The 13623-nt window shown below is 32.4% G+C and overlaps 1 protein-coding gene across 3 annotated transcripts; it reads left to right on the top strand.

The window, feature by feature from the left end:
* Window positions 1-1718: 1718 nt before the first annotated feature.
* Window positions 1719-10251, top strand: LOC144648732 (ATP-dependent DNA helicase Pif1-like). Of its 3 annotated transcripts, none has more exons than XR_013569757.1 (4): window positions 1719-1788; window positions 2079-2193; window positions 9417-9485; window positions 9609-10251. XR_013569757.1 is itself a non-coding variant. In XM_078508205.1 (2 exons), exon 1 carries the CDS (start codon window positions 7376-7378, stop codon window positions 9197-9199), a length of 1824 nt encoding a protein of 607 aa, XP_078364331.1. In that variant the 5' UTR covers window positions 7258-7375; the 3' UTR covers window positions 9200-9485; window positions 9609-10251. The 3 variants fall into 3 exon arrangements, 1 of the variants encoding a protein (XP_078364331.1); XR_013569758.1 differs by lacking the exon at window positions 1719-1788 and adding an exon at window positions 1795-1876; XM_078508205.1 differs by lacking the exons at window positions 1719-1788; window positions 2079-2193 and having other exon boundaries at window positions 7258-9485.
* The last annotated feature ends 3372 nt before the right edge of the window (window positions 10252-13623 follow it).

Below are 13623 nucleotides of genomic sequence, written 5' to 3'. Positions count from 1 at the left end.
GTAACGTTCTAGACGTTATATTTTGTTTTTCTTCGAGTGGAATTGCTGCACATATATTGTAAATGCTCGGAATATAAGGGACGTACTATTTTAAATTCAGGCCATATGGGGCAGGGGTTTTGGCAATTTTTCTGGGCAGTATTTTTTCGGCTTCGGTTTGTGCAAAAACAAAATCTTTTCCTTATGAAGTCAGTTACTACAGTATTAGCTTACTGTACGGTCAGCCTTTCTGTTTTTTATATGTTCGTATAATATTTATATACATTTTGCTGATAAGATGCATCAGGATGCTGTTCTTCGTATTGTGCGTTTTCTCTTGTTGAGTTTTAATAGTGTTTATTTACACATGTGGGTCATATAGTGTAAATGTTTGGATCATAAGGGATGTACTGTTAATTTCTTGTCTTTCCTTTTGAAAAAATAATGGTTTGTGTATAATGTACAGCCTTTCTGTTTTTTATATGTTCGTATAATATTTATATACATTTTGCTGATAAGATGCATCAGGATGCTGTTCTTCGTATTGTGCGTTTTCTCTTGTTGAGTTTTAATAGTGTTTATTTACACATGTGGGTCATATAGTGTAAATGTTTGGATCATAAGGGATGTACTGTTAATTTCTTGTCTTCCCTTTTGAAAAAATAATGGTTTGTGTATAATGTGATATATTACATGAAGTACTGTCTTCAGTAAGGCCGCCAAATGCGATAAGGAGATTTTATCTATCATAGGTCATCATATGCTGCTTTTGTTCATAGTTTTGTTTATTTGAAGATCTCACGCGAGGAAAGGAAGTAAATAGGTATTTGTTTCATGAAGCGTCATTTTTTATTTAGATGTGTGCTTTGATATTATATTTGCGGTTCGCATTGTTAAAGTATGCCGCTAGTTCGATTAGAGGATCCTAAAGCTGTTTTCAAATTTCTATTTGCGTTCGTGTTAGGGTCGCGGGTTGGCGTCAGACCAGTCAGATATGTCAAATAAGGTGTCAAGAGGAGAATATTTGATTCTCTCTACTGATAAAGTGAAGTTATCACGCAAAAAGAAATATTGAGGTTGTATTTTATCTTCCGCTTTGGTAGTTTGTTTGGCTTTCATGCAGGCTAGAAAAGTAAGGCACTATATTTAATATTGTAGAAACAGGATAAAAAGATTCAGTAAACGGAAGTGCGATGACAGGTTATCTAAGAAACATAGGAAAGCAGTATATTGAATACTGTAGAAACAGAATAAAACGATTAGGGGAAGTGCGATTATCGTTATCTGAGGAACAGGAAACTAATTTGCTTTGTTAATAGTACTTATGTCTTTCTAATTAGGTAGCTGTATCAACAAATCTCTCTGCGCTGCATCTTTTAAAAGGGTATTGAGAATTAATAATTTTATCAAGGTTATTATATGTGGCTGAGTTGTTTTCATAGACAGTTCTAGTTTATTTTCACTGAGAATGGTTTCAGTTTGAAGGTGAGGAAAGGGTAGGGTAACATGTTTGTGCAGGGATGTATATAGAACATTTGTTGTACATATTGGAAGCTATTATCTGTCTTTTAGCGGCAGAAGTAGTCGTTGAATATTCTCCTTAATTAATTTTTCGATATGCTAATGTGGCGCACGACGGTGTTGTTATTTTGGAACTTCTTATGTAAAATAGAATATTTATTTAAAGGACGATCTCTAGAACGTTATACTGTATGATATTTTGAAGACACTAGTCTGTATTTCAGAAGTAGGTGAAAAGGTTCAGTGGATAACAAGAAGTTGCAAGATTTCATGATTCCTATGAACTTGGTAATAATTTTGTTGAGTTGTAGCTAGTGGACGGATGACATTAGAATTTGCTGTTTATTGTTCATATTATCATCACTAGTACAAGCAGGTAGGCATCACAGATATATTTAGAGCGGTTTGTATGTTATAATGAATGATTTTACTTGTTATTTAGTTTAGAGAAGTAAGAAGTAATTTGATAGAGGTTTAGGGATTTAAGATAGGTTAATGACATGAGTACGTGATGTTATGTATTGCTGTTTAGTAGTTGTTTTTAATACAATGATTTTTGTTTTGTTTTTGTTTTCTAGGTTTTGTTTCTACATAACTGATTGTTTCTGTTGAAGAAACTTTGAAAGAAAGTTAGGGGAAGGCAGTGAGAGAGCTAACATCAATTAGTCGATTTATTTATGGATAAAGTATGTGGTAGGTAGTTTTGTATTTCATTAGATATTTGAAAGCAAAAGATAATACTTAGAATCTTTGACAGTTGTCTAGCATTTTTAAGCTGCTTTGCATTTCTTGAAAACTGCTTCTAGTTGTTTCCTTATATGGAGTGTTTGGAATGTGATTGTAATTTGGAAAGTGTTATATATTTCTAACAAAAGGTAAATGTTTGTTTTTTAGTGCTTTTTCATCTTCAAGAACATAATAAATAGCTATGAATAAGCTGGTTATGTATCAGAGTTGTCAGAATTGTCAGAAATGTATTAATCATTGTTTTTGTGAACGAGTATGTGAAAGGGGTAGGGAATTAGTGAGAAACAAACGTTGTTATTGTGCGAGATGTTTCGATTATGAAAAGCAGCTTAAAGCAGTGTCTTATGAGAGTAAAATTAATAAGTTTTGTTGTGATAAATGTTGATGTAATGGGCAAAGAGTTGTGAAAAGAATCAGCAGAAAAAGAGATAGAGCTCCATCGAGAATTTGCTTGAAGAGAATTCATAGTTTATTTCATAAAAAGAGTGTAGTTAAACGTGGTATAAAGAATCATATTAAACGCAATGTCCCTGATTCTTCGCGTTTGAAGGCTTTTGTTCGTGCAAGTGTACGTATTGATATGTTGAATCGTGCTCAGCATGTTTCTTTCTTGTATTTAAAGTTAAGATTTAAAAAGGTTATTTTGTCTTCGTTTTATTGTGGTTTGCTACATTCTATTTCTGGTAGTGGTCAAAAGTCTAAAAATTATAGAAGTTTTATATTTTCGTCATTCTGCAATGATGTATATGGGTTTTGGAAATTTAGTTATGATAAGAAATTTTCTATATTGTATAAAATGTTATTTATGTGTGGTGATATTGAAAAGAACCCTGGTCCTGTTGTTAATTTCGATGAAAATATGAGGGTGAATAACAGGGAATGTTATGATTGTAGTTCGCTTTCGTTACTTAGAAATAGATTACGTGCAGTTGGTCTTGTTCCTTTTGATTGTGGTGGAAATGGAGACTGTTTTTTTCGAAGTGTTAGTCATCAGATATTTGGTTCGGTGGCAAATCATTTGAGAGTGCGTTTTGCAGGTGTTGAATATCTTAGAAATCATTGCGAAGAATTTGTTGAGTTTTTGGAAGGACAGTCTTGGTTAGATTATTTGAGTAGTATGTGTAGAGAGGGAACTTGGTGTGATGCTCTTATAGTACAAGCTGTTGCAAATGCTTTTAATTTGAGAATTAATATTGTAGAATCTGGAGATGGTTTTTCTGAGCTTACTGTTGTAGAATGTCAACACTCAGGTTTTGAGACGCGTAGGTCTATTGTTCTTGGTCATGTTGATGAATATCATTATGTTTCTACTATTTCTTTAGATTTCTGTGGTAGTAATGTAAGTGACAATGAATGTGAAAGAGTCACTTTTGTGGATGAGCAAAATGCTGATATAATGGTTAGCATCGGAAATAACAGAATTTCACAGTATGTGCAAACAGCAGCCGAGAATAATAGCAGTAGTAATGATGAACTGTCTTATATTGAGAAAAGGAAGCTGAATAATAGAATTTATATGCGAGAGTATAGAAAAAGAAAACTTAATGCTTTAGGCTTAAGCAATCAATGTAAAATAAATAGTAGAAATTCTTCTGAAGGTCAAATGAAGAATGGTATTCACATTAAAGAAAAATGGAAGAAAAAAAAAACCAGTAAAGATGTTGAAAATTTGATTGATGGTTTTCATTCAAGTATACAACGTGGTCCAGAATATATTTGTACTTGTTGTGATCAGTTGTGGTATAGATCATCTGTTAAAAAGTGTAATCGCAATGTATATAGGAATTGTTGTTCCAATAGAGTTAATTCTTGTATTACTGGAGTAGCTAGTGTGGACAACACTGAATGGATTTGTTTCACATGTCACTCAAGTTTGTTACATGGAAGATTACCTTGTTGCGCGAAAGCAAATGGAATGTCGTTTCCAGAAAGACAAGAAGTCTTGAATTTAAGTTCTCTAGAAGAAAGACTCGTTGCTCCTCGTATTTGTTTTATGCAGTTGCGTGAACTGCCAAGAGGTAGACAACTTAAAATATGCGGAGCAGTTGTAAATGTTCCTGCTAATGTTAATTCTACTGTAAGTTCTCTTCCAAGAGCATTTGATGATTCTTATACAGTGGCAGTTAAACTTAAAAGACGTCTTGCCTATAAACATCATTATCAATTTGAAGTGGTTCGACCGAAAAAAGTTTTGGATGCAGCTAGATATCTTGTTAATACAAGTTCGCTTTTTAAAAATGAAGGAATAGTAGTTTGTGATTCTTGGATTGATACTCTTGAAAAAGGAAATAGTGAAGAGTGGTCTGAGTTTTTTGAAGGAAATGCATTGTCAAATGTAGTTTCTAACGAGAACACTGAAGGTAGTAGTAATAGTAATACAATATTGGATGAGAGTGATAATATTGTTGACGATGATGATGGCTGGTGTGAGGCACATGAACGTCCATCAGGAGTTACAGATACTTTACTACAAGAGTCGGATCCATCAACAGATGTTGACAAAATTATAAACGTTGCTCCTGGAGAAGGTAGTAGACCGTTAGGACTTTTTATTGACAAAGATTCAGAGTTTTTAGCATTTCCATCAATTTTTTGTGGAAAACGAAGATGTGAGAATAAAGATAGAGTAATTCCTGTTCATTATAGTACCATATGCAAATGGGAATTGCGAAATCGAGATCGAAGAGTTGCACAATCCGTAAGTAACATTTTTTATAAGCTGAAAAAGTTGCAAATCAAACGAATTCAAGATACTGCATCATTGTCCTTGCGAAAGTGTAAAACGAAGGGTAAGAAGTTTACTGCTGGTGATTTGAAGTGTCCAGAGACAGTAAATAGATTGATTCAGTTGGATGAAGGCTTTAGAGTTCTGAAAGATATTCGTGGTTCACCAGCTTTTTTTGAACGTTGTAAAAAAGATTTATTTGCTATGATACGACAGTTGGGAAATCCAACTTGGTTTTGTTCTTTTTCAGCGGCAGAAACAAGATGGAATCATCTTTTAAAAATTTTGGGAAGACTTGTTGATGGTAGAGAATACACTGATTGTGAAATCAATGAAATGAATTGGCAAAAGAAGTCAGAACTTATTCAGAAAGACCCTGTTAGCTGTGCACGTAACTTTGATTATATGATTCAACGTCTTATTCATGATGTTCTCAAAAGTGAATTTATGCCTGTTGGAGAAATTGCCGATTTTTTTTATCGGGTTGAGTTTCAGCAAAGAGGAAGTCCTCATATTCATGCGTTATTGTGGATAAAAAATGCTCCACAGTATGAAGTAGACACGAATGATAAAATCGTCGAGTTTATTGACAAATATTTAACATGTGTAAAGAATAATTCTGATGATATGGTCGATCTGATCAATTTGCAGACACATAGACACGCGAAAACGTGTAAGAAAAAAGGTCAGAAAATTTGCAGATTTAATTTCCCGTTACCTCCTATGAGAAGAACAATGATTCTTAGTGCTCTTACTAAGGAGAATTTTACTGATGATCAACTGAATAATATAAAAGATCAATTTGATAGCATAAAACAGTTACTTGATGACATGAAATATGGTGATGATATCACCTTCGATGAGTTTCTTATCAGACTTGGTTTAAGTGAAGAAAGTTACATAACTGCAATTAGGTTTTCGCTGAGTCGTGATACTGTTTTATTAAAGAGAGCTCCGAGTGAAATAAGAGTCAATAGTTACAACACTCTTCTTTTGAGAATATGGCAAGCTAATATGGATATGCAGTATGTTTTGGATCCATATGCATGTGCTGTGTACATTTTGTCATATATTACAAAGGGTCAAAGAGGAATGAGCAGACTTCTTGAGGCAGCTTGCGAAGAAGCCAAGTCAGGCAATCAAACGATAAGAGATCGAGTTCGACACATTGGAAATAAGTTTCTTAATGCAGTTGAAATTAGTGCACAAGAAGCTGTGTATATGGTGTTACAAATGCCTTTAAGGCGTTCTTCAAGATCATTTCAGTTTATAAACACTTCTAATCCTGATGAAAGAGTATTTTTGCTAAAAACTATGGATAAAATTAAAGAATTAGCTGATAATTCTGAAGATATTGAATCTGATAACTTAATAAAGAGATATCAGAGACGACCACGTCAACTTGAAAACGTTTGCTTAGCTGATTTTGCTGCGTGGTATAACTATGTAAAAGATGAAGATTGTGAAAAGCATACTAAAGATAACTATTACAATATGGAATATCCACCTGAAAGAGGTTTCGAAGAAAGTGTTGAGGATGACATTAGTTTTGAAAATGACAATGATAACAGTAAAGAGGAATATGTAGTTGGTGGAGGATGGAAGCTGGTGAAAAGAACGAAATCTAAAATTATTCGTTCAGTACGATTTCATAGAGAAAATGATTCTGAAAACTATTATAGAGAACAGCTCATGCTTTACACTGCATGGAGAAATGAAAGCAAAGATCTAATTGGTAGTTGTGAAAGTTATTGTGAGAGATTTCAACTATTAAAATTTCAGATATCTCAGGCAAGAGAAAGATACGAATATAATAGCGAAATGTTGGAGAAGGCAATGGAATGTTTAAATAATGATGTCGAGCTATTTGAAAACGTTGCTTCTTGTACACAACATAATGACGAGCAAGATGAATATGATGCTGTTATAGCTGCCCAGTTTTCTGATTGCTTTGATGCTGACAAAGAGAGGAAGAATGTCGAGAAGTATAATCTTTTAGATGATTTTGGATGTTTTCCAACAGCAAATGATCATGAAGAACTTTTAGTATATCGTATGGATGATAATAGATATAGACAGCTTGTACGATTATTAAACAGAGAGCAAATGGAGTTTTTTTATCATGTTTTACACTCTGTGAAAACAACCAGCAATCAAATGACACTTTTTTTGAGTGGTGGAGCGGGTTGTGGCAAAACAACAGTAACCAACTGCTTACATGAATGTCTTATCAGATATTTTAATAGTGCAGGTGAAAACCCAGATGAGATGAAAGTATTAAAAGTTGCTCCTACAGGAAAGGCAGCATTTATTATTAATGGCAACACATTGCATAGTGCATTTAAAATTCCAGTTAACAGAGGTTTTGAATATCGTAGATTGGACAGTGATAGGTTAAATACAATGAGAAGTCGTTTAAAAGATGTTCGAGTTATTTTTATTGACGAGGTTTCTATGGTAGGAAGTCAGCTATTTCAATTCTTGAATTCACGTTTGCAAGAAGTAATGAATGTTGCAAAACCATTTGGAGGAGTTGATATTATAACAGTGGGTGATTTATTTCAACTGAAACCAGTTTTTGATAAGTGGATTTTCGAAAATTCATTGCAAGGGTATGGTTGTTTAGCTAGCAACATTTGGCAAGAGTATTTTCGTATGTACGAACTTACGAAAATTATGAGACAGAAAGACGACAAAGATTTTGCTGAATTGTTGAATCGTGTTCGAGAGGGGAAGCATACTGACAAAGATATCAACATTTTACAAAGTCGTGTTTCTACAAATGACAGTTTAATAAATGTAACTCATGTTTATCCTATAAATGCAAGTGTAGATTGTCATAACAGAGCAGTGTTTGAAAAATGCACATGTTCTAAAGCGCGCATTAAAGCAATTGATGTTATTGTTGGCGATTTATGTGACGAGCTAAAAGAAAGAATGAAAGAGAAAATACCAAATGATCCTTCCAAAACTATGGGTTTGTTTTCTGTTGTTGATGTAGCTGAAGGATTGAAGTATGATTTAACAACTAATATCTGTGTTTTAGACGGTATGACAAATGGCGCTGAATTCATTTTGAAAAAAATTGATTATAGAATTTCTAGTTCTGTTAGGCCAAGTATACTGTGGGTATTATTTCAAGAATCTAATGTAGGACAAAATTGGCGAGCACGTTATGTACATCTTTATAACAATTCAATTGATAAGAACTGGACACCGCTTTTAGAGATAACAAGACATTTTACCATAAATAAGCGCACTGTAGCTCAAGTTATGCGTAGACAGTTTCCATTGAGGGCTGCTGCAGGAAAAACTATTCATCGTTGTCAAGGAGATACACTTAATGAAATTGTTATTGAGTTTCCAGCTTCACGTAGAGATCATATGCACTATGTTGGTCTTAGTAGAGTAAGAAATCTTTCTTCGCTGCACATTTTAAAACTGAACGAGAAAAAAATAACTGTGAGCGAAAAAGTTGTTACCGAGATGGCTAGGCTACGTAAGCAAGCCATGCTTGAAGTATGTGTTCCGTTTTTGTACAGTAAGCCAGATAATACATTCAAAATTTTGTTTCATAATGTCAGATCTCTTCCTCTTCACTTTAAAGATGTCGAAACTGATTACAGCATAAAAGTTGTAGATGTTGCCATATTTGTTGAAACAGGTTTGTGCACTGCACACAGTGATAGCGATTTTGAATTGGAAAATTTCGACATCTATCGTAATGATTATTTTGTTAATAGCAGTTGCAGATCTATTTATGGAACTATTGTCTATGTAAAAAAAAGTTTACAATGTGTATCTGGGGGATTAAGATACAACTACAATGGTGTTGAAATTACCGTAAATGTGCTTAATGAACCAGTTGAAAACTTACATATTATAAGTGTTTATCGTTCCAAATCGAAGGTATCACTACGTAGCTTTATTGATGCTTTGGATCATGTTCATGATAGTCTTTTTGGTGGGAAGAAAATGCCTACAACTTTGTTGGGAGATTTTAATATAAATCTTTTGGAAGCGAATTCAGAACAAAAAGCTCTACAAATGAATTTAATTCAAAAAAGAGGTTACACTCAACTTATTAAAGATTACACTACTGATTACAAGTCTACTATTGATCACATATATACAAACATACCGGATTTTGTCGAAAGTTCTGGAACTTTGGAATCATATTATAGCGATCATAAGCCAATTTTTGTGTCCTTCAATTATCAACGCTAAATATTTTAATTTAACTTTATTTTGATAAAATTGTTAGAAATGTTTTACTACAGTGATGAATAAGATTATTATCAATTATTCTTTGAAGAACTGTAAGAAAGATGTTAATTATAGTGCTTGTTAAATAAACTATGAAAGGTGTTCTATTTGTAAAATGCTGTTATGTTGCTGAAGATTAATAAATGAGCGTTAATTAATTTTGTTTTTTGGTAAATAGAGCAGTTGTTGGAGCTGAAAGTGACTTTGTGATTAAAGTTACAAATGCAAGTTTAACACTTGCAATCAGGTAAGATTTTATTTTACTTTGGTTTACTATAGATTTTACAAACAGGTCATCTTATTATAGATATAAGTATTAATATTAATACCTTACAATAACTGATTACTCTTTCTATTATATTTGTTACAGTTACTACCCAAAAATGGAAAGAAGAAGATACTAAACAAGACAAAGTAGAGCTTGCTGAAGTAAAAGCTTATCATCAGTATTACTTTTTAAATGGAAGTAGTCTGCGATATTTATAATGCAAGCAATGATGCACGATGCTTACTATCAACTTCTCCAGTATCTGAACATCTTGAATGGACATTATCATAAAAACTATTACGCAATCAGAACTTCGCTATTTACAAATAATGATGTGAACTTCAAATTATTTATGATGGAGAATCCTTGCAATGAATTTTGGCAATATATGAGAAACATCAAAGATACCTCTATCGAATCTATTGTGAATGGTATGATGATGTAATACCTCTTGCGGTATTAACAAACAGTAATCTTAAGTGAACATTGTGTTTAATTGACAGTATTTTCTGTAAAGTGGAAAAAAGTAGAATTATGTGTAATCACTTTGAATACCATTTTTGCATTCTATTATCCATTATAAACAGAAATATTTTTTATATTTGGATATAAAAAAATTCAATTTTTGAAAATTATTATAAAACAAGGTCAAGAGTTATTTCATAATTGTTTATACAGATAAACAATACAGACTCATTGTATTAGTACAGATGTCATCATGGTTGTCTATTGAATTCAATAAAACTCTTCACATATATAATTTCTGTCTTTCGTTTATGTTTTGCTTCATGCGTTTCTTACTTTACAAAACTGTTTTGCTTCACGTTTTTCTCAGCTATTTCTTGTTAACTTTATCTGTGCGGGCGTAATATTTGTTTGTAAAGTGCGTTGCAAGTCGCATTTGTGCCTGTTAATCGATGGATCAACCGTGATAGAAAGTGATAGAAATTCTCTCTGTGCATCTCACATAACGCTTCAAATTTCACAAAATATATTGTTGTGCAAAGTAATTTCGCTTCTTTATGTAAAGAAATGATTGCATAACTTTTAAAATGCAAAATGTTCATTCTTCATACCTGTAAATATCATAATAAACGCTTTCAACTCACAATTCAACATCAGACATTGTGCAAATAATTATGACTTGCTTACAGGTAATCGCAATGTTTTTATTGCTAAGTTGGATGAACACAGTTAACAAGCTATTGTATTTTTACAAGTTTTGTGCACTGTCAACTGGTAACATATCAAACAAAAATCTTCAACATAAAACTTTACCCAACTTTATAATCATTTCTCTCTATTAACTATTAGCTTATCGAGTTACCAGGCTAAGCGAGCTACGCTAAGGAAATCATCTTTTGATAGTTTTCTTTAGAAAACACACTTAAGTGTTTACATGGTAGACGAAACCCGCCTTTCCGAAACACTCGGTCAACTTCACCGGTACAGGTTTTTAGGCGGAATGGCTTGTTGCTATGTAAACGATTATGCACGAGCTATCTGGGTATGCTGCGATGAGTTTTCGCGTCTTACGTTACAAACATGTTGTAAACATTCTTCGCAGTTAGGATAAACTTTGTTGTAAATTTATAAATTAGTAATGAATTTGCTGTTATAATCGCACTGTATTTTACGTCGTCTTTATTCTATTACAGTAGTGAAAAAGCTATATGTTGTTGTATTATTGTTTTTAGCTTAAAAACAAATTTCGATGAGCAGTATGCTTCCAAGTGGTTTACTGTTCTTGTGTCCGAAATAAGTAAACATACTGCGGCGTTTTCTTTCGAAATTGAAAATCTGGTCCCTTTTAGAAAACAGTGTATCAGATATCTTACATATAATTGGTGTTTTCCTAAGTTGTAAAACGTGATTGGCTTAACTGTACATGAATAAGATAAGAAGTTTTAAATTTCAGTGTCAATTACCTTGTAATCCTATTAAGGTATTTAACGTGTAAACATGCCATATTTCTGTCGCACAACAATTTGTATTTTTCTGAGTCAAGTCTTCAGAACAAATGGACTCGTACAACAAACGTCGAGTAAAAATGATGGCGAAGTGGAGTAAGTATATTTGCCATCTTGCTTTAGATTTGTAAAAGTTGTAGATAATGCTTATATTTAAATAATTTATTGAATTTTTATGTTTTCAGTATGCATTTTGTGCTATACGATGAAAAGTGGGTCTGTGATGGACTGGGTCGTTTTACCATGCGACCACATCGTGTGTATTTATTGTGTGGCAAAAAGTGAAAAGAAGCTGAAGAACATGAAAGAGTGTGGGTGTGGGTAAGCAAAATTTGTTTATTTGTTCAAATTAATTTGAAAAAGAAACATTTTGATGATTTTTAACAATATTAGATATGTAAAAACCGCGTTATCACATAACATGCTAAATAGTGTAATAAATAAAAAATAAATATTACATGAAACTGTAAATAGAAACAAACAAAATAATTTACTGCTTAGAAACAAAGAAAGTTGAAAAATATCACATGCCAATAAATGAAACTAAACAATTAACATTTTGTTTTCTTGTTAGTGAGAAGTTTGAAAACGACATCAGTATCTACCAGTACATCACCACAGCAAATTGTGGATGTAAGTATGGTTAGAAATTTCTCGATGATAAAATGTGTCAAAATAATTAGTTAAAGTATACTCTGCGAAAAGCTACGTAACTTCTAACTTAGTAGCAAATCAGCTGATAATATGTTTCAGTGTGTTACATACAAGATGAAAATGAAACCTAACTTTGTTATGTATTTTATTGAAGAAAACACTAACTCAAATCTTTTTTTCAGATCAAATGGCCAAGGAAAAGCTCAAGCAGAAGAAATAAAAGAAAACGATGCACAACAAAACAGCAGTTCAAGATAACATGATGTAAGAACAATTATCGAACACAGTTGAACAAAATATGACGAGAAAGTTTCTGATTAACATTTTCATAGTATTTAACTGTGTACAATACATTTCAAACGAAAGAGCATACTTGTATCAATTTGTAATTTTTCTTTTGTTAACTTTTATATTATATTTTCGCATCTTTCTTTTGAGAGAATAGTTTGTTAAGGAATTTCTTAGTTACTGATATTGTTTATCACTTTTTTGATTGGCATTTTGTCAAGCTAGAGTTAAAAATATTTATCTAAATATTTTAAAAATGTCTTTCTACACAGTTTTGCGAACATATTTCCTATTAAGGACATAACAAGGTGCTTCAGATATATGCTAATTTTTATGATTGACAGCTGTTCGACTCCAAATATTTTTTGTTAGTCCACATCTGTTGTAAACAAATTTTTAACATTGTTTAAGATAGTATTTTCAAACAAATGTTTCTATTAAGTTAGGAAAGTCATTCAATATTTCTTCCATCAAAACAAACACTCAAATTCCTGCAAAAAAGATCACAAACAAAAACTACGAGAATCTCGTAAAACTGAAGGAATTTCTTGGTAACATTATGATAGTATTGTTTATCATTTTTTGATTGGCATTTATTAATAAAAGCTGAAAATATTTACAAATTTCCTATTAAGGATATAACAAGCTGCTTCAGGTATATGATTGACATGTATTGTACTAAAAATATTTTTTGTTGATGCACATCTGTTGTAAAGAAATTTTTAACATTGCTTTAAGGTACTATTTTCAATTCAATTCAAGCAAATTTCCTTATTAGGTTATGAGAGTGATTCAATGTTTTTGGATGAAAACAAAACACTTCAAATTCCTGAAAAAGCTACAATACTTAAAGGGTGTTTACTGTGAATGGCATATGCAAAAAACACTTTCTGTAAAGTCATGAATCGAGGTAACAGAAGTAGACAAGACTCCAAAGCAAAAAAAGATCAGAAACAAAAACAAGGCGAATCTGGTAAAACTGACGAAAGCAGTGATACAAGTTGTAAAGATATTACAAAAGAAGTTTTTCATTCCAAAACAGAAGAAACAGTTTCTGCAACTGAAAAGATGTCTCAGCAATCAAAACATGTGTCAGAGAACGCAACAGCTTCTACATCAAATGCTACTAACACTGAAAACAACCAGATTTCACCATCAAGAAAGCGACCAGCAGCTTTGACAAATGAGCTTATTGCATATGTGGA

Source organism: Oculina patagonica, chromosome 4 (assembly GCF_052425735.1).
Source record: "Oculina patagonica isolate OP01 chromosome 4, crgOcupat, whole genome shotgun sequence".
NCBI lineage: Eukaryota > Metazoa > Cnidaria > Anthozoa > Scleractinia > Oculinidae > Oculina > Oculina patagonica.
Note: the sequence above shows the minus strand (reverse complement) of the source record. Positions and strands in the feature narration are given on the sequence as shown.

Excerpts from the sequence above, each read along its gene's own strand:
- LOC144648732 (XM_078508205.1), top strand. The coding sequence starts at position 7,376 with ATGAGAAGTCGTTTAAAAGATGTTCGAGTTATTTTTATTGACGAGGTT.